Source organism: Salvelinus alpinus, chromosome 23 (assembly GCF_045679555.1).
Source record: "Salvelinus alpinus chromosome 23, SLU_Salpinus.1, whole genome shotgun sequence".
Classification (NCBI taxonomy): Eukaryota; Metazoa; Chordata; class Actinopteri; order Salmoniformes; family Salmonidae; genus Salvelinus; species Salvelinus alpinus.
The window spans coordinates 10,654,922-10,676,622 of NC_092108.1; the positions used below are offsets into that span (position 1 = coordinate 10,654,922).

Consider the following 21,701-nt stretch of genomic DNA (forward strand, 5'->3'; position numbering starts at 1 on the left):
ACTATAGGCAGGGGTGCAACTTTCCCTGGGGAGGGGGGAACGAGACATGTGCCCCCTACATTCTGAAATTGCATTTTTGTCCCCCAGTTTTATCATTGAAAGGTGGTACAAGTCGGTTGTTCCGACCAAGATCAAACTCTGTTGAGGGTGCAGGATAGCCTGACAGAATGCTTTCTGATCTATCTCCCTTTGTCGCGCTTCCAGCGCCATCTCTTTTAATCAAATGTCAGGCGCACGGTCTTCTAGTTCTTGTCTGGCTACACATTGTTGTTTGACTGTACGCTCATCTTGTCTTTCCCTGTGCTCTAACTAATGTCTGTTGCTCCAACCTCTCCTCACGTTCTCTTTCCCTTTCCTGTGCTCAAATTTCTGTTGTTCCCATTTTGCCTTTAGTACTACCTCTCTGTTGCATGTCTCTGGGGTGTACTCTACCATCTTTAGGACCCTTTTCATCATCCTCCATCTCCAGAAGGATTTCCTCCTCTACCAAAGCAGTAAGGATCAACTCTTGAACTACTGCTTTTGGATCACCAGATGCCACCTTGATGTCATAATGCTTTGAGATGATGAGCAGATTGACCTCTGTACATTTATAAAGTATCTGCCACGTAAAGATTTTAACAAATGCTTCCAACTTAGTCCATGGCTTTATTTTAATGTTATTAGCCTATGTTTTTATGCAACTTTCAAAATGTTTACACCAATCTTATAAACCCTCAGGGTGAATGTCAGTGACAGACACCTTACCACAAAAGTGTATTTTGAACACTCAATTATCTGGGCACAGCAGAGCTTCAGAGTAGGTGACTAGAGCGACTACCATACTCAGGGGAAAGAAAATTCCAGACAAGCCCCCATTTTGTTACGTTTTTCAGTAAGAAAACCAAAAATGTCACTCAAACAGAACGAACAGAGTCATTGACCAACAACCAAGGAGGGGTTCTAAAAGACACTCATTGGGGTGTCCACTGAAAGTTGCATAGCAACAACAACTGGGACCTAAAAGGCACCCACTAAGAGGCTAACAAAATAAAAAAACACACCAAACTTAAAGCCAGGAAGCAAAACAAAATCCGGTAAAATATTGTTTATCTAGAAATCAAAACAGGGCGCGTCAACTAAAGGTGTTAACCCTCCACATCTATCAAGACAAATGGAGCACTGGGCAGGGCACTCTTAAATAGTACATGGGCCAGCATAGGTGAAACACCTTCCCACTAATGAGACGGCAACCAGCACAGGTGTTACACAGAATTACTAACGAGGTGGCACCAATCGGTGCGTCCTATGTGCTAAACTCCAACCTCAGTGTATACTTCCATTCATAAAAATTTTAAAAATGGTACCGGTGTCATGAGAATTTTCAATCCCAATGATAATAACTAACAATTATTTAAGCTTTGACTAATCCCCGAGGTTTGTAAGGCCCTGGGTTTAATAATAATTAGGCAAAGACTCAGCTTATGCAAAAGGTCCGTAAAGTTTATTCACGAGAATGTTCTAAAGTCCATAATACAAAGACATGCCATTTTATAACTCCCTCCCTCCCTACCTACTACACGCACATACATACACACAAACAGTAGGTGGGATGTATCTTTCCCCATAGTTCTCACCACTCGTCTATCACTACCAAGCTGGCAGTTCCATCCCCCCGAGATTAGAGGGACCTTGACGGGACTCCCTTTCCTGCCGTAAGTTTCTCAGAGTTCTAACCAGGTCAGGTCAAGAATAGTTTAATTGTTCTCTATGTTTTCTTAAGACACAGACACACATTTCTACTTGTCTCGACCAAACCACACACACACACACACATTTCTACTTGCCTCGACCAAACCTTATTGGACTGAAGTTTATCATTCGAATTATTCATTATATATGTTACACAATCCATCAATTACGCTTCAGGGTGGAATTCTTTAGACATTACCTTAAACATATCAATTCCCTTATCAACCGGGCTTCCTTCAGATGAGTCTTGTGAGGCTTCTGGGCATCCTAGAGCAACACAACCGACATGTAATGTTTGTAAGAGACTTGCCTTAGAGGGGTCATATTATAGTAGTATGTAGCCCAAACTGATTGGACGCTACAGACAGAAGTTGGCAGATCAACAGTACCGACTTCAGACGAGTCCTGTGACGCTTGTGGCGTCGGATACTACAGACGTTTTCGTGAGAAGACCGATTTTCGGGATGTCTCATGGTCTGACAAACACTGCTGTAACTCTGCCACCTTTCACCCCAGATGTGGTAGGACAATAATTGACGGTGGATTGAGACAAAGCCAAAAAAAGGATTTGTATTATGTTAATTCCATTTCTGCGGGGAGCGGACATCGACTCTAAGAGTTGCATAGCCGACAAAGTGTGATTGAATAGAATCCCGGGCCTAAAAATCCTGATTATTGTTTGCTAGTCTTTTTCCCCACCACAGCATATAAACTCTCAGGCATGGAGGTCATGGGGAGGTCCACAGGCAAAGACTGGTGGTTCACAGGCTGGTGGTTCACAGGCTGGTGGTTCACAGGCTGGTGGTTCACAGGCTGGGGTTGGGGTAGTCCCACCATACTGTAGATGGTGGGTGTTGTTGGACCTGGAGACGCCTGCTCTTCACCACCTGCTTGAATCTGGAGAATAAAAATGTATTAACAACTCCAGGATGAACATATGACCCAGGTATAATAGAAGGGATCAGATCAGTCGATGTGGCTGGTCAATGCTCTACAATAGAAGCATGAAATTAATATTATTTAACCTAAATTCCAAATGAATGATCTTCCACTAACAACATTGGTAAATGTTTTTATCAACAGTGACACAGTATCAGTGATGTTAAATATCTGAGGTATCTTATGATCTTCCACTAACAACATTGGTACAGGTTTTTATCAACAGTGACACAGTATCAGTGATGTTAAATATCTGAGGTATCTTATGATCTTCCACTAACGACATTGGTACATGTTTTTATCAACAGTGACACAGTATCAGTGATGTTAAATATCTTACCCCAACTGTAGCATAATCTGTGTTTATAATATCCTCTTTGTCCCCTATAAATCAACCACATAAACATTTAAAAGTTAGATCTTCAGAGTTGCTATGAGTATATATAAATAATGTGAAATCATTACAGCCTACAGTATTCACAATAGTTTTCTTACGATAATGAAGTGAGTGTACTAAGAGTGATCCTGCAGCAGAAACAGTGAGCTTACTTTTACTTTGCTTTAGCCAACAAATCATGGCAGCGGCCCCTAATCCAACTAAAATGATGATGATGATGATGATGATGACAAGTATCATGACAGTGTAGTGGTCCTTCCACTCTGGTCCTGGTAATACAGCAAAATCAAAATCGAAGTCAACATAGCATATAACACCTAATCTAGTCTAGTGTGTGTGTGTGCACACATGCATGTCTTACCAGATTTAGATACACAAATAGTTTTGATCTCCTTGGTGTCACTGGCCCAGCTGACTTGGTTGCTGTGGTTACAGATGATGGAACCCCCTGCCACATAGACAGAGAGCAGGGGGACAGTGGAGGTCTCAGCCCCTCTACTCTCTCCTCCCACCTGAGAGCAGGTGCTGTTGTTACAGCTAGAGGTGACAGAGGTTTTCTGACCTCTGCAGGTCACTGTCACGTTACAGATGGCATTGATGAAGGAGTTCACTGTCAGGAGTGGAGGCTCAACTCTCTCTAAAAACAAGTAGACCAACATGGTTAACTTCACAGACTGAATTAAACGGATTATCCTAATAGCTGTCAATGTACAGAAAAACAGAGAGAAGAAGAAACCTACCTTGAACTGATATCTGGTACTTTGCAACATCTTTGTTTCTGTCCGCACTCACTGCTGCAGTATAACATCCACTGTCTCCTTCAGTTAGGTTCTTCAGCAGAAGAGAGAAGTTTCCCTTAATAAACTCAGCCCTGCCTTGGTATTTAGGGGTAACTTCTGTCTCGATTTCATGGATGTATTTTACTACATTGTCTGATGTGTTAAACATCCACGTAAAAATATTCAACCTTTTCAGATTCTCTTTAACTGTCATGTATCCCTGGACATCCAGATGAACATCCTGTCCCTTCTCCACAAACACAGGGGTCTCAGAGCTGTACACTGAAATAAACAGACAGAAGAACAAAAAAGATGAAGAATAACTCTATCAAGCAATTTAACAAATAGATTTCATATTATATATTAAATAAGCAAAGTAACCTCCAAAAGAAACACGTGCAAATTTATATTTTTTTGCAAATAGCAACACACATCGTAATGTCCAGATTTGATAAATACCGACAGATCATTTGTTCGTTCCATTTTGTGTCTGTGAAATTAATTATTCTGAGAATGGCGGCGGAAGCGCATTATCAAATAAAATTGTATTTGTCACATGCGCCGAATACAACAGGTGTAGTAGACCTTACAGTGAAATGCTTATTTACAAGCTCTTAACCAACAATGCACTTTAGAAAAAAAAGTGTTACCTAAAAATAAATAGAAAAGTAAAATTAAATTATATGTATATATATATATATATACAGTGGGGAGAACAAGTATTTGATACACTGCCGATTTTGCAGGTTTTCCTACTTACAAAGCATGTAGAGGTCTGTCATTTTTATCATAGGTACACTTCAACTGTGAGAGACGGAATCTAAAACAAAAATCCAGAAAATCACATTGTATGATTTTTAAGTAATTAATTTGCATTTTATTGCATGACATAAGTATTTGATCACCTACCAACCAGTAAGAATTCCGGCTCTCACAGACCTGTTAGTTTTTCTTTAAGAAGCCCTCCTGTTCTCCACTCATTACCTGTATTAACTGCACCTGTTTGAACTCGTTACCTGTATAAAAGACACCTGTCCACACACTCAATCAAACAGATTCCAACCTCTCCACAATGGCCAAGACCAGAGAGCTGTGTAAGGACATCAGGGATAAAATTGTAGACCTGCACAAGGCTGGGATGGGCTACAGGACAATAGGCAAGCAGCTTGGTGAGAAGGAAACAACTGTTGGCGCAATTATTAGAAAATGGAAGAAGTTCAAGATGACGGTCAATCACCCTCGGTCTGGGGCTCCATGCAAGATCTCACCTCGTGGGGCATCAATGATCATGAGGAATGTGAGGGATCAGCCCAGAACTACACGGCAGGACCTGGTCAATGACCTGAAGAGAGCTGGGACCACAGTCTCAAAGAAAACCATTAGTAACACACTACGCCGTCATGGATTAAAATCCTGCAGCGCACGCAAGGTCCCCCTGCTCAAGCCAGCGCATGTCCAGGCCCGTCTGAAGTTTGCCAATGACCATCTGGATGATCCAGAGGAGGAATGGGAGAAGGTCATGTGGTCTGATGAGACAAAAATAGAGCTTTTTGCTCTAAACTCCACTCGCCGTGTTTGGAGGAATAGAAGGATGAGTACAACCCCAAGAACACCATCCCAACCGTGAAGCATGGAGGTGGAAACATCATTCTTTGGGGATGCTTTTCTGCAAAGGGGACAGGACGACTGCACCGTATTGAGGGGAGGATGGATGGGGCCATGTATCGCGAGATCTTGACCAACAACCTCCTTCCCTCAGTAAGAGCATTGAAGATGGGTCGTGGCTGGGTCTTCCAGCATGACAACGACCCGAAACACACAGCCAGGGCAACTAAGGAGTGGCTCCGTAAGAAGCATCTCAAGGTCCTGGAGTGGCCTAGCCAGTCTCCAGACCTGAACCCAATAGAAAATCTTTGGAGGGAGCCGAAAGTCCGTATTGCCCAGCGACAGCCCCGAAACCTGAAGGATCTGGAGAAGGTCTGTATGGAGGAGTGGGCCAAAATCCCTGCTGCAGTGTGTGCAAACCTGGTCAAGAACTATAGGAAACGTATGATCTCTGTAATTGCAAACTAAGGTTTCTGTACCAAATATTCAGTTCTGCTTTTCTGATGTATCAAATACTTATGTCATGCAATAAAATGCTAATTAATTACTTAAAAATCATACAATGTGATTTTCTGGATTTTTGTTTTAGATTCCGTCTCTCACAGTTGAAGTGTACCTATGATAAAAATGACAGACCTCTACATGCTTTGTAAGTAGGAAAACCTGCAAAATTGTCAGTGTATCAAATACTTGTTCTCCCCACTGTATACTGCTCAAAAAAATAAAGGGAACACTAAAATAACACATCCTAGATCTGAATGAATGAACTATTCTTATTAAATACTTTTTTCTTTACATAGTTGAATGTGCTGACAACAAAATCACACAAAAATGATCAATGGAAATCAAATTTATCAACCCATGGAGGTCTGGATTTGGAGGCACACTCAAAATTAAAGTGGAAAACCACACTACAGGCTGATCCAACTTTGATGTAATGTCCTTAAAACAAGTCAAAATGAGGCTCAGTCGTGTGTTTGGCCTCCACGTGCCTGTATGACCTCCCTACAACGCCTGGGCATGCTCCTGATGAGGTGGCCGGATGGTCTCCTGAGGGATCTCCTCCCAGACCTGGACTAAAGCATCCGCCAACTCCTGGACAGTCTGTGGTGCAACGTGGCGTTGGTGGATGGAGCGAGACATGATGTCCCAGATGTGCTCAATTGGATTCAGGTCTGGGGAACGGGCGGGCCAGTCCATAGCATCAATGCCTTCCTCTTGCAGGAACTGCTGACACACTCCAGCCACATGAGGTCTAGCATTGTCTTGCATTAGGAGGAACCCAGGGCCAACCGCACCAGCATATGGTCTCACAAGGGGTCTGAGGATCTCATCTCGGTACCTAATGGCAGTCAGGCTACCTCTGGCGAGCCCATGGAGGGCTGTGCGGCCCCCCAAAGAAATGCCACCCCACACCATGACTGACCCACCGCCAAACCGGTCATGCTGGAGGATGTTGCAGGCAGCAGAACGTTCTCCACGGCGTCTCCAGACTGTCACATGTGCTCAGTGTGAACCTGCTTTCATCTGTGAAGAGCACAGGGCGCCAGTGGCGAATTTGCCAATCTTGGTGTTCTCTGGCAAATGTCAAACGTCCTGCACGGTGTTGGGCTGTAAGCACAACCCCCACCTGTGGACGTCGGGCCCTCATACCACCCTCATGGAGTCTGTTTCTGACCGTTTGAGCAGACACATGCACATTTGTGGCCTGCTGGAGGTCATTTTGCAGGGCTCTGGCAGTGCTCCTCCCTGCACAAAGGCGGAGGTAGCGGTCCTGCTGCTGGGTTGTTGCCCTCCTACGGCCTCCTCCACGTCTCCTGATGTACTGGCCTGTCTCCTGGTAGCGCCTTCATGCTCTGGACACTACGCTGACAGACACAGCAAACCTTCTTGCCACAGCTCGCATTGATGTGCCATCCTGGATGAGCTGCACTACCTGAGCCACTTGTGTGGGTTGTAGACTCTGTCTCATGCTACCACTAGAGTGAAAGCACCGCCAGCATTCAAAAGTGACCAAAACATCAGCCAGGAAGCATAGGAACTGAGAAGTGGTCACCACCTGCAGAACCACTCCTTTATTGGGGGTGTCTTGCTAATTGCCTATAATTTCCACCTGTTGTCTATTCCATTTGCACAACAGCATGTGGACTTTATTGTCAATCAGTGTTGCTTCCTAAGTGGACAGTTTGATTTCACAGAAGTGTGATTGACTTGGAGTTACATTGTGTTGTTTAAGTGTTCCCTTTATTTTTTTGAGCAGTGTATAAATAAAAGTAACATAATTAAAGCGCAGTAGTAAAATACTAATAGCGAGGCTATATACAGGGGGTACCGGTACAGAGTCAATGTGTGGGGGCACCGGTTAGTCGAGGTAATTGAGATAATATGTACATGTAGGTAGAGTTAAAGTGACTATGCATAGATAATAAACAGGGGGGCAATGCAAATAGTCTGGGTAGCCATATTGATTAGCTGTTCAGGAGTCTTATGGCTTGGGGGTAGAAGCTGTTAAAAAGTATTTTGGACCTAGACTTGGCGATCCGGTACCGCTTGCCGTGCGGTAGCAGAGATAACAGTCCATGACTGGAGTGACTGGAGTCTTAAATAGGCAAAATTACCATATCAACATGGAAAGCTCCTTGAACGTGGGAATATTCCAGGCCTATTGGGCCAAAATCAATTATTGTATAGATAATAGAACAAAACGATTAAGAGATCTGATTTTTAGTTTATAAATACCTTGCTACAATGACACACTTATCCACCTCTTTCCTCTCTTTTAGCATGTGCACGTAGTAAGTACATCATCATGCTTTGGGGACACGTGTCTTTTCAGATTCCACAATGATTCTTTAGTTGTGGACTCTACATCACCACACTCCCTCTCTTGGTCCTCCTCTTTGTAAGTCACCTTGATTTAGCACCTGTGTATTTTATTAGTTTCTTTATGAAAATATTAACTCCATAACCAGATCTAAAGCAAGGGGCTATAGATAACGGCACACAAGTAGACAACAAATGCATGCTATGTAATTATACAGAGCCCTGAGCTCCTGAAGTATTTGTATTTATTATGGATCCCCATTAGCTGCTGTCAAGGCAGCAGCTACTCTTCCTGGGATCCAGCAAAATTAAGGCAGTTTATACAATTGTAAAAACATTACAATACATTCACAGATTTCACAACACTCTGTGTGCCCGCTGGCCCCTACTCCACAACTACCACATATCTACAGTACTAAATCCATGTGTACGTGTGTTTATAGTGCATATGTTATCGTGTGTGGGTGTGTGTTTATGTGCCTATGTTTGTGTTGCTTCACAGTCCCCGCTGTTCCATAAGGTGTTTTTTAAATCAAATCTTACTGCTGGCATGTGTTACCTGATGTGGAATAGAGTTCCATGTAGTCATGGCTCTATGTAGTACTGAGTGCCTCCCATAGTCATTTCTGGACTGTGAAGAGACCTCTTGTTGCATGTCTTGTGGGGTATGCATGGGTGTCTGAGCTGTGTGCTAGTAGTTTAAATGTACAGCTCGGTGCATTCAACATGTCAATACATCTCATAAATACAAGCAGTGATGAAGTCAATCTTTCCTCCACTTTGAGCCAGGAGAGATTGACATGCATATTATTAATATTAGCTCTCTGTGTACATCCAAGGGCCAGCCATGCTGCCCTGTTCTGAGACAATTGCAATTTTCCTTTGTGCCCAGGTGCCACAAAAAAGTCATTTTTTGTGGCACCTGACCACACGACAGAACAGTAGTCCAGGTGTGACAAAACTAGGGCCTGTAGGACGTGCCTTGTTGATAGTGTTGTTATTAAGAAGGCAGAGCAGCGCTTTATTATGGACATACTTCTCCCCATCCTACCTACTGTTGTATTAATATGTTTTGACCATGACAGTTTACAATCCAGGGTTACTCCAAGCAGTATAGTCATCTCAACTTGCTCAATTTCCACATTATTTATTACTAGATTTAGTTCAGGTTTAGTGAATGATTTGTCCCAAATACAATGCTTTTAGTTTTAGAAATATTTAGGACTAATTTATTCCTTGCCACCCACTCTGAAACTAACTGCAACTCTTTGTTAAGTGTAGCGGAATGACTTTTGCTTCCCTCCAAGCCTGGGGGCACACACATTCTAGTAGGCTTAAATTTAACATTTGGCAAATAGGAGTGGCAATATCGTCCGCTATTATCCTCAGTAATTTTCCATCCGAGTTGTCAGACCCCGGTGGCTTTTAAATGTTGATAGACAACAATCATTTTTTCTGAACTCTAACTTTACGGAATTCTAAATTACAATGCTTGTCTTTTATACTTTGGTCAGATATACTTGGATGTGTAGTGTCAGCATTTGTTGCTGGCATGTCATCCCTACGTTTGCTAATGTTGCCAATGAAAAAATAATTAAAGTATTTGGCAATATCAGTGGGTTTTGTGATGAATGAGCCATCTGATTCAATGAATGATGGAGCTGAGTTTGCCTTTTTTCCCAAAATGGCATTTAAGGTGCTCCAAAGCATATTTACCATCATTATTTACTTCATTTATCTTTGTTTCATAGTGTAGTTTCTTCTTCTTTTTATTAAGTTCAGTCACATGATTTCTCAAATTGCAATACGTTTGCCAATCGGTTGTGTAGCCAGACTTATTTGCCATTCCTTTTGCCTCATCCCTCTCAAACATACAGTTTTTCAATTCCTCATCAATCCAAGGGGATTTAACAGTTTTTACAGTCATTTTCTTAATGGGTGCATGATTATTAGTAACTGGAATAAGCAATTTCATGAATGTGTCAAGTGCAACGTGTTTGCTCCTCATTACTCACCACGGACCAACAGATATTCTTTACATCAATAACATAGGATTCACTACAAAACTTATTGTATGACCTCTTATACACTATATTAGGTCCAGCCTTAGGAACTTTGGTTTTCCTAGATATGGCTACTGTATTGTGATCACTACATCCTATGGATCTGGATACTGCTTTTAAGCAAATTTCTGCAGCATTAGTAAAGATGTGATCAATACATGTTGATGATTTCATGAATTTAGACCACTTGATTTACCCCACATTTTGTTCAGTTACAGCCTTATTCTAAAATGAATTAAATAGTTTCCCCCCCTCATCAATCTAAACAAAATACCCCGTAAAGAAAAAGCAAAAACAGGTTTTTAGAAATGTTCGCTGACAGACTTGTCTATACATTTTTTGAGCATATTGTCTTGTGGTGTGTCTTTATGGTAGTGAGAAGCTTCCAATATTCAAATTACGTTGTGCACTCTAAAAATTAGGGGTTCAACAAGGGTTCTTCTAAGATTCTTAAAGTTCTTTGAAGAACCGTAGGGTTCTTGGCACTGAAAATGGCCCCCAAAAGGTTCCTCCAAGAACCCCATAGGAGGTGGGGTTCACAGAGGAACATCCTTAGTTGGTGGGGGTTCTTGCTGGAACCTAACTGCCCAACTGAAACATTTGGATTTGAAAGGACAGCTGGTTCAGGCACTTAACTGAAAAATGTAAAGTTGTCCTCAATTTAAGGTAAGGTTTGTCCCTTGTATGATCTAAATGTAAAAAAAATGTATGATGATAACACCTTTTCATATTTGTGCAAATCTTTCTGAAAACAGAAAATGGACACAATTCAATGGATATCAATCAACAAAGAGGTAAGAATATGTAGGCTATAAGAATATGTTGAAGGCTATCTGTACTGGGTGCAGATGACCGAACTGATCACTTTTGTGTCTGTGTCTGCAGGTATACAAAAGGTATGTTATGCAGATCACATTTACCACCGTCCTCCCTTGCCTCTTCAATGAATATCCCATAGGCCTCTACATTATGGACAAGGTATGTAAACCATTATCAAAAGTTTTTTTCATTCACATTCACCACAAAAACCAAGGTATGAATACTGTCGTGTTCATGTTTTGTTAATCATCTGTATAATTACTATTTTTTTTGATTCACAGACTTTACCCTCCCTACATCTCTGATGAATATAACAGGAAACCTGTTTGTTCACCATGCACTGCAAAATCATTCTGGCTATGGATACGGAGAACATCAACATGACAGAGGATATACCCATTGGACTTGGGGTTCTGCTGGGATTTTACCTCATATTTAGATTTTTTTTATTCTCCTTTCCCACTGAAATCATACACATAATACACACTGAGAACTAAAATATTATTATTAATAATAATAATAATAACAGGGGGGGTTGATTTAAAAATTAACCCCAAAAGGATCTTCAAAAGGGGCGGCAGGGTAGCCTAGTGGTTAGAGCGTTGGACTAGTAACCGAAAGGTTGCAAGTTCAAAACCCCTAGCTGACAAGGTACAAATCTGTAGTTCTGGCCCTGAACAGGCAAGTCAGTTAAGGCCGTCATTGAAAATAAGAATTTGTTCTTAACTGACTTGCCTAGTAAAAAATAAAGAGGGTTCTTTGAATAACCCTTTTAAAGAGTTCTTCAAATAACTAATAGGGGTTCCTCCATAGTTTAAATTTGAAGAAACCCTAAAGGATGCTCCAGGAACATTTTCTTATTAGAGTGTACGGAGAACATCAACATCAACATGACAGAGGATATATCCATTGGACTTGGGGTTCTTCTGGGTTTACCTCATATTTAGATTTATTTATTCTGCTTTGCCACTAAAATCATAATAAACACTGAGAACTTCGGGATGCACCGATATGACATTTTTGTCCGATACCGATATCCAATATTTTCAAATATTTACCAAAAAAGAAAACATACCAATACCGATAACCGATATTTAAAATTTTAGCGGCCTTTTAAGCACCAAAAAGTTATTTTGTTGGCATTAGCGTATGTCCCCATAACCAGTAATCAAAACGTATTTATTTTACTTACTTACTGTGCTGTTTCGTTGTTCATTTGTTCAGTCGTTTCATTCTCAACCAGGATTTCATCATACATGTCAAGCAGTGAAGTTTCAGTTCTGTCTGTCCGTGGCCTCTCTTCCTCGGTGCGCACTGTCACTGTGTCCGTTTCCATCTTGTCCAGCTGTGTCCGTAACATTTCACGTAAACCCTGTTTCTTGTCTGCATCGAAGTAGTAGTACTTGTACCTAGCATCGATCATGGTGCCGACACAGTAAAAAGGCTCAGAGAGAATGCCACCGAATCGCTTGTTCACAGCCGCTAGTAGAGTACTTTTGTAAGTTTTAACCCTACAGTCTGTGTGGGCAGTTTTGTTGAGCAGGCCTTTCAATGCCATGACAGAGGGTATCACGTCTGCTGCAGACACAGTTGATGACCTTATTTCTCGAGTCAGTTGTTCGAATGGAGATAGCTAGTGTGTTCATGTTTCAAACATGTTCTCAAATGCCATTGAAATTGCAGCAGAGGCAGCAGGGTATGAGAACAAGCACAGCACAGCATGCAATATGGCTTTCCTCAGTACGAGATCCTCGTCTACCCACTGTGCTGTCAGACTCAGCATGCTCATGGGGCTGACATCGCTGGTCCAAATGTCAGTCGTAATAGCAGTGATGCCCATAGCATCATGGATGTGCATTTCAACAATACTGTGTAACTCCGGTAGAGCAACATCTGAAAAATAGTGCCTACTTGGTAGTATGTACCGGGGCTCGATCAGTTGGCGAAAGTCAACATCATTCACGACAGAGAACGATTTAAACATTTATTTTTTTAACCTTTATTTATCTAGGCAAGTCAGTTAAGAACCAATTGTTATTTTCAATGACGGCCTAGGAACTGTGGGTTAACTGCCTTGTGCAGGGACAGAACGACAAATTGTCAGCTCGGGGATTCGATCTTGCAACCTTGCGGTTACTAGTCCAACACTCTAACCACTAGGCTACCTGCCGCCCCTTTATTGACAACGTTTCAATCCGAAACCGAAGGTCTGACGAAGATCCATTCCAGATGGAAACGTTGTCAATAAAGCGGTGAATTGGAAGCTTTAACAGTGTGCTGGGCCTTCTTGTTCTATACAATTACATTAGAATCAAAAACGGTTGCCTTAAAGTTAATTAAAGGCTTTCTATTATAATGAAAGTCTTTATTAATTACTTCAATGGTTTAAAAGTTAATACATCACAACAGTGACCTATAACAAATGTGCATTGTCATGCAGTGACAGAATGATAAGGTAGAAAATCTAATTCATTGATGATTACTTAGTTGGGCTAACTTTAACTTCTTGCTGTAGGCCTACATCATCATCCTCTGGCTGCATCCCTAATCCCTACCTGTAGCCTACCTGCCTTTGGTATAATGTAAGTCTTGCTTGTCCTGAATTAAAAATGTGATATTCTGGGGGACAAAATGGCGCCGTAGAAAGAACACTGTGTTTCAGCGAGCTCCCGTGGCATTCGTAAATATATATTCTTTCATTAATCTCCTAGCTTGAAAAAGTGGTAGAATTGGCTAAATAAGTTATCCTGCAATGAGTCTTGACGGTTATTTCTCAAAAATCTCCGACAACATGCCCAGCAGAGCTACTAAGAACTCGACCAAAACCACCATCCCTGTAGATGTGCAGGAGGAGCTAGCTTACGTTAGCGAGGCTAACACCGTTGCAGATCCAGGCACAATGGACCTGGTGATTCAAAAGATGACGGACAACATTACTAAAGTGATCGATGTTAAGATAAGAACGTTCTTGGAAGCAATAGCAGGCCATTCAGCTGAATTACAGAGGGTGGTCAAACGTGTCGATGAGGCGGAAGGAAGAATCGCTACAGTGGAAGCCTCAACTACATCTATGGACACTAAGATGAAAGAACTTGAGAAACAGGTGCGCGAAATGGCGGAGCACATTGACGACTTGGATAATCGAGGACGCAGATGCAATATTCATGTTGTGGGACTCCCGGAAAATTCTGAAGGGACACGTTCAGTAAATTTTTTTGAGGAATGGATCCCTGACTACTTACAAATGGACACAAAGGCTGGTCGTGTGAAGCTGGACAGAGCCCATCGCTCTCAAGCACCGATACCCGGTCCCAACCAGCGCCCACGGCCAGTGGTTATAAAGTTCCACAACTTCACCGACAAGCAGCGCGTTATGGATGCGGCTAGAAATATCGGCTCTGACGGTAGTCAACGTAAAGGTCCAAAGGTCTCATTCTTCAATGATTACTCCACAGCGGTTGTACGAAGACGCAAAGGGTTTGATGAGGCGAAGGCTCGACTCAGGAGAATGAAGATGGACTACGCACTGTTGTACCCGGCCACATTGAAGATTATGGTCAACGGATCGCCTAAGAAACTCTCCACACCTGAAGAGGCTGCTGCGTTTATTGACTCTCTCGGGTAAATAACTTTAAGCTGCGCCGCCGCAGCATTGGATAACTTTATTATCTTATTTGAATCTGATCATGAAACAGTGGTGTGAGTTCTCACATGCTCCGGTTCAGTAATATTCGTATTTTTATTATTTTTCTTGCTAAAGTAACTGCCGCTATAGCTCAGATATGGGTGAATCTATATTGGTGCCCAGGCTTGGTTTTAGGTGGAAGAGCCTCAATCTTCATATATTGATTTTCATTTTCATATGTATAAAGGACATTTACATTTTACATTTAAGTCATTTAGCAGACGCTCTTATCCAGAGCGACTTACAAATTGGAAAGTTCATACATATTCATCCTGGTCCCCCCGTGGGGAATGAACCCACAACCCTGGCATTGCAAGCGCCATGCTCTACCAACTGAGCCACACGGGGGTGGTGATCTATGTATTCAGAATTACACTGTATGTTCCATGTGTGGAACCTAACTTCTTAGTTTAAACCGAGCTTTTTTGTTTAATTTCTGTTTGTAAGTTTGTTTAAAATGTATGTATTGAGAGACGCAATGATGGGGATAGGGGGAGAGAAGCGGGGAGAGGAAAATGGTGTGTGTATGTGTATGTATATGTATGCGCAGGTATGTGTAGGCGGGTGCTGTTTTTTTTTGGTTTTTTTTGTGGTTTCTTTGCCTTGTCTCTGTTGTTGTATCTCTTTAATATGGGTGAAAATTGTTAACTTCCAATAAAAATACTGTTAAAAAAAAAAGAAAAAATAAGTGATATTCTAACAGATCAATCTTGCTGGCAAAACGTCATGAAATATTGCTAAGTTATTTAAGTGTAGTGTGTTTCTCTCTACTACCACATGGCAAGCGGTACCGGAGTGCCAAGTCTAGGACAAAAAGGCTTCTCAACAGTTTTTACCGCCAAGCCATAAGACTCCAGAACAGGTAATCAAATGGCTACCCGGACTATTTGCATTGTGTGCCAAAACCCTCTTTTTACTCTGCTGCTACTCTCTGTTTATCATATATGCATAGTCACTTTAACTATACATTCATGTACATACTACCTCAATTGGACCGACCAACCAGTGCTCCCGCACATTGGCTAACAGGGCTATCTGCATTGTGTCCCGCCACCCCCTCTTTTACACTACGGCTACTCTCTGTTCATCATATATGCATAGTCACTTTAACCATATCTACATGTACATACTACCTCAATCAGCCTGACTAACTGGTGTCTATATGTAGCCTCACTACTTTTATAGCCTCGCTACTGTATATAGCCTGTCTTTTTTACTGTTGTTTTATTTCTTTACTTACCTATTGTTCACCTAATACCTTTTTTGCACTATTGGATAGAGCCTGTAAGTAAGCATTTCACTGTAATACCTGTTGTATTCGGCGCACGTGACAAATAAACTTTGATTTGATGTATGTCATGATGCAACACAATAATTATCAGACAGAGAGAAGCTGGTCCGTGGATTTTTATTTACTGGCAGCCTCTGTGTTGACTACTATGTTGCAATATAAATATTCTCAGAGCCACCTTGTTCGTTGATACAATGTTTCAATATTCTCAGAGCCGCCTTTTTCGTTGATACAATGTTTCAATATTCTCAGAGCCGCCTCGTTCGTTGATACAATGTTTCAATATTCTCAGAGCCACCTTGTTGATGCAATGCATCAATTGTTGCAGAATGTTTCCCTTCCCTGGCGAATAATGCAGACAGTCAAATACAAAAATTAGCTGGGCGCACACATTATAAAGAACATCTCTGAATGCAGAGCAAACAATTTTGGTGGGAAGAGCACGAGACAATGACACAGTCATACTGTATGGGCCGTTCCACAAGGGGGGCTTCATATAGCCTATAGCAGCGGGTCGGCAACCTTTTTCATACGAGTGCCAACTTACAATTCATCCTACCATTTTTAAAGATCTGCGTTAAGATTTTCATATAAGAATTGTAGGCTAATAAACTGTCGCCAAAACACTTCTAACTGCCCACAAACAAAATCATTATATCTGGCTACTAGACAGAGACGTTGTCCATTCAGTCACACCCCATAGAGCTCCACTATGCCTACCTGTACTGAGGCTCTGTCCATTCAGTCACACCCCACAGAGCTCCACTATGCCTACCTGTGCTGAGGCTCTGTCCATTCAGTCACACCCCACAGAGCTCCACTATGCCTACCTGTACTGAGGCTCTGTCCATTCAGTCACACCCCACAGAGCTCCACTATGCCTACCTGTACTGAGGCTCTGTCCATTCAGTCACACCCCACAGAGCTCCACTATGCCTACCTGTACTGAGGCTCTGTCCATTCAGTCACACCCCACAGAGCTCTACTATGCCTACCTGTACTGAGGCTCTGTCCATTCAGCGGTGCTGAATCACGGGTGCGGCCTTAATGTGTAGATTTTCCTTTTGTATTTCATGATTTTCTTCATTCCTTGGTCGATTAGAGGCCTAAGTAAGTCATTTGATGTATGCCTTTTATTTCAATGCATGTGTAGGATTTATCTGGCATAGTTTACATTCCCAGTAAGCTGTTTCGTGCTCTGGTTACTTTCACATTGATGTCGGTATTTGAAGTGGGCCTTGATAGTGTTCATTATCCATCTATTTCATGTTGCACTGTATGTCCCGTTCCACAAGTAGGCCAAATTAGTCAATGTAGCCAATGTATTATGAGGTTGATTAGTATATTGTGTACTCCTCCACAGACCGTTAAACCCAATATAAACCTAATATTGCAGTGATAATTAATGTCTGGGGGCATTTATGTTTGTTTTTGCTGTTCTCCAAATAGCATTTTAGAGTTTTTAAATTGTGTAGAAGAACCCTAAACGAGCTTCAACTTGTGGATGTATTTCTACACACCCCACTTTGTCATACTCTATGTTTAGTTGAACTGACACCCCCCCACTCACACCACTTCCTGCAGCTATGGGCTACGATATTCTACACGCAACAGACCAAAGACTGAACACAACCTTGCATTATTACATTAGCAGAGAGAAAGAGCAGGCAGGCCAGCGCCAGGGTGAAAGAGAAGGGGCAGAAGCTATGTTTTGGTCATCTTCTTCCCCCTCCACCACCTTGCAAACCTTGAATAGTTTTAAAGTTAATCTCCTGCAATTCTACTCATTTTGCCCTAGGTCAGAGAGAAAAATGTGCAGTTTTACAGCTCATTTCCTGCAATTCTACACATTTTGCCATAGGATGGAGGCAAATGTTTGCCTCCAATCGTTATTGTTATGTACATTTCTTGTGTTACTTTTTGATTGATTCGATTTTTAAAATGTTTGTTTATTTAGTAACTGCATTGTTGATCAAGGGCTTGTAAGTAAGTATTTCACTGTAAGGTGAAATACCTGTTGTATTGCATGCGACATGTGACAAATACAATTTGAGTTGATTTGAAAATGCACATATTTTCTTTATGCAGATTTTAGAATATTCTAATTTAACTCTGTATTGGATGGAAAACATAGTTCAGCATACTTATGTCTATAAATTATTTGAGCATATTGGCTTGTGGTGTGACTTTCTGGTAGTGAGAAGTTTCCATCATTCAAATGAGTTGTGGCACAGTTTTCTGCCACTGACTTTCCTGTAGCCTAACTAACACTTGGAGAACTTTTTGTCACAGTAGTGTACAGTACAATATCACAATGCAAAATTGTTGCATTACTCGTTTGAGTCTTTGTGAACAAACAAGTATAGCTTCAAAATATGTTTACAATTCCAGTATCATCAAAAACAGTTGCCCTAAAGTTAATTAAAGGCTTTCAATTATAATGAAAGTCTTTATAAATGACTTGAATGGTTTAAAATTCAATACATCACAACAGTGACATAAACCTCCAGTACTTCATCATATGACTTCTTCACATTGTCTAATCAGTATAATCAAAATCACAATAAAGATGTCTTGAAATAAGGCTTTTACCTGCTTGATGGAGAAGAGTTAGTTGAATAGCGATGGTGAAAGGCAAAAAGCTCTCCATTTTCAGACAGATTACTAAAACTAAGAGAGGAAGTTTTGTGAGGAAATTCCGCAGAAGTTCCGCAACAAAGTTCCGCTAAATTACTCACCATACTAGTCAGCGTCAGCGACACTGTGATAGGCTACAGCTGCCCACTGCACCTTCCGCAGGCCACCCCATACAATTGCGATCAGTAGATATAATCGATAACTATTATCAGAAATCACGCGATATGAATCAGACAGTGGGGCGGCGCCTGACCCACTGGTTGGTCAGAAGGTTCAAAATCAACGTTTCATATCATGGTGTAGATTATTGTACAGTATAGATTATAGTACAGTATTGACAATCACATAATAACGCGAGATCACATTTCCTGCATGGCCGACAACCAGAACTCCCTTGCCTGTCATAGGAAGCAAGCTTCGACAACTCGTGGCCCACCTGGCTAGCTTGACTAACATTGCAGGGTCGTGGTCGCGTTGCTAACCCGCGGGCGCGTTGCAGGTTGCAGGTTGAGACGGGAGCGTTCCAGGTGGACTTCATTGCTTCTTATTTTATGGATGTATAGTTAACATAACAGATTAGCATAAATGTTTCAGAGTATTTTATGATTTATTTGCCTTTACTTTTATTTTTTTACAAATCCCAAATCACTATTGCAGGGCTGACCAACTCTGTTCCTGGAGAGCAACCATCCTGTAGGTTTTTGCTCCAAACCCAGTAGTTACTAACGGGGTCGGTATAATTTGTGCAACGTTCCATCAGGAATCTGTTCCAATAACTTTGCCAACAAACAACACATAAGTAGCATGATCAATTCACCCAGCTAATTAGCTGCCGATAGGCATCAATTCACCACGTAGTTTATTCTTAATGTTTGTCCATAGGCTACCAGAGTGAGGACATATATTTTTCGGAATAAATGTGGTGAGTGAAAAACTTAATGAAATAGCCCACTCCCTCCCCGGTATCTTATTCTGCCGCTATACAACTTTGGATGCGTTGTTTGTTGGCAACCTTGTTATTTACAACGTTTTTGAAACAGATTCCTGTTGGAACGTTCCACAAATTATACCCACCCTAACTAACGTGATTCAGCTCATCAACCAGTTAGTTAGGTGCGCTTGATAAAGGTTTGAACAAAAACCTACACTCCCATTCAAACCCAGAATCCTATACTGGATTTCTCCAGACTTCCAACACGATAAAATTTGGAAGGATGGCCATGCAAGGCTAGTGTTGAACTTATCAGCTAACCACATACTGTTGGTGTTCCTGCCTGATTTACGTTGAAGATGATGTTGCATTGCATCAACCAATGGTTGTGCGGCACGTCATCGATTGTCGGGCATTACATTGCTATATCATATGATGTGGTTAGCCGATATCTTAAACACCTATCCAAACTTTGCAAGATCTGGCAGGCGTCTGCAATGTAGTCAGGCAGGAATGCAACCCATATCATATAGCTTACTGCGCAGTCTGACGTGGCATGCAAATGACGTGCTATGCAACTATTGGTTGATACAATGCATTATCTGCAATTTGGTCAGGGCCTGGAACATGACCCTCGACTAGCTGAATCAGGTATGTTAGGTTAGGGTTGGACTGAATACCCAGAAGGATGGTAGATCTCTAGGAAGAGGGTTAGGTAGATCTGTTGTAACCCATGTAAGTACTAGGTCGTATTTATTGGTGCGGACCGTAACAAAACTCCCTTTTGCCATGTAAAACTAAAAACAAATGTTTCTTATAGGACAAGTTCAGTTATCCACTTGCAGTTTCAGTTTGATTTCATTCTGTTTCTTGCCTAGTGAATACAACCCTGTACTGCCTCCAACCAGGCTTTGTGGTCCCAGGCTTTGTGGGCACACTACTCCATGATGGCTCATTTGCACTTCTAAATTTTCAGTTTAGTTTTTGTGTAGAGAGCTGTCTCGCGCATTGGTCGATGACCGACTCAGATTCTACTTTATGAATTCAGAAAGACTGCACTGCTCAAGGGAAAGACCAAAGTGAATGATGTGATGGACTGGTCGTGGTCTCCCATCTCGTGTGTGTTTTGTGTCTTTGGATTGGTCTGTAAACTGGTCACAGATAGACTCTTTATTGCCACACAATCAGAGTTGGTGGTAATTGCTTTTGGTGCAGCATGATAGGCAAAAACTTTCACAAGGTTTTAGTTTTAAAACTAACCTGTACCCCTACACATTGATTCGGTACCGGTACCCCCTGTATATTGCCTCCTTATTGTTATGTACATTTCTTGTTAGTTTTTGATTGATTTGATTTTTTTAAACTTTAGTTTATTTTGTAAATATTTTATGAACTATTTCTTGAAGTGCATTGTTGGTTAAGGGCTTGTAAGTCAGCATTTCACTGAAAGGTCTACACCTGTTGAACTTTTCTCACTGTAGTGTACAGTAAGTTCCGCAAAATTACCCACATTACTAGTTAGCGTCAGCGACACTGTGATAGGCTACAGCTGCCCACTGCACCTTAGGTTGGCAGGCCACCCCATACAATTGCAATCAGTCGATATAATCGATAACTATCATCAGCAATCCCGCAATATAAATCAGACAGTGGGGAGGCGCCTGAACCACTGGTTAGTCAGAAGACCCTCACAAACTTTTACTGATGCACCATTGAGAGTATCCTGTTGGGCTGTATCACCGCATGGTACAGCAACTGCACCTCCAGCAACTGCAGGGCTCTCCAGAGGGTGGTGCGGTCTGCCCAACGCATCACCAGGGGCAAACTACCTGCCCTCCATGACACCTACAGCACCCGATGTCACAGGAAGAACAAAAATATCATCAAGGACATCAAACACCCGAGCCACGACCTGTTCACCCCGCTATCATCCAAATCAAAGTTTATTTGTCACGTGCGCCAAACACAACAGGTGTAGTAGACCTTACAGTGAAATGCTTA

General features: G+C 41.7%; 1 protein-coding gene across 1 annotated transcript; it reads right to left on the minus strand.

Moving 5' to 3' along the window:
• Positions 1-1,478: 1,478 nt before the first annotated feature.
• Positions 1,479-19,195, minus strand: LOC139550227 (SLAM family member 5-like). The gene is made up of 6 exons (XM_071360960.1): positions 18,725-19,195; positions 3,808-4,128; positions 3,429-3,704; positions 3,220-3,336; positions 3,011-3,054; positions 1,479-2,628 (listed from the first exon to the last, which is right to left on the minus strand). The coding sequence occupies exons 1-6, from the start codon at positions 18,780-18,782 to the stop codon at positions 2,404-2,406; spliced, it is 1,041 nt and encodes a 346-aa protein (XP_071217061.1). The 5' UTR covers positions 18,783-19,195; the 3' UTR covers positions 1,479-2,403.
• Between the last annotated feature and the right edge of the window lie 2,506 nt (positions 19,196-21,701).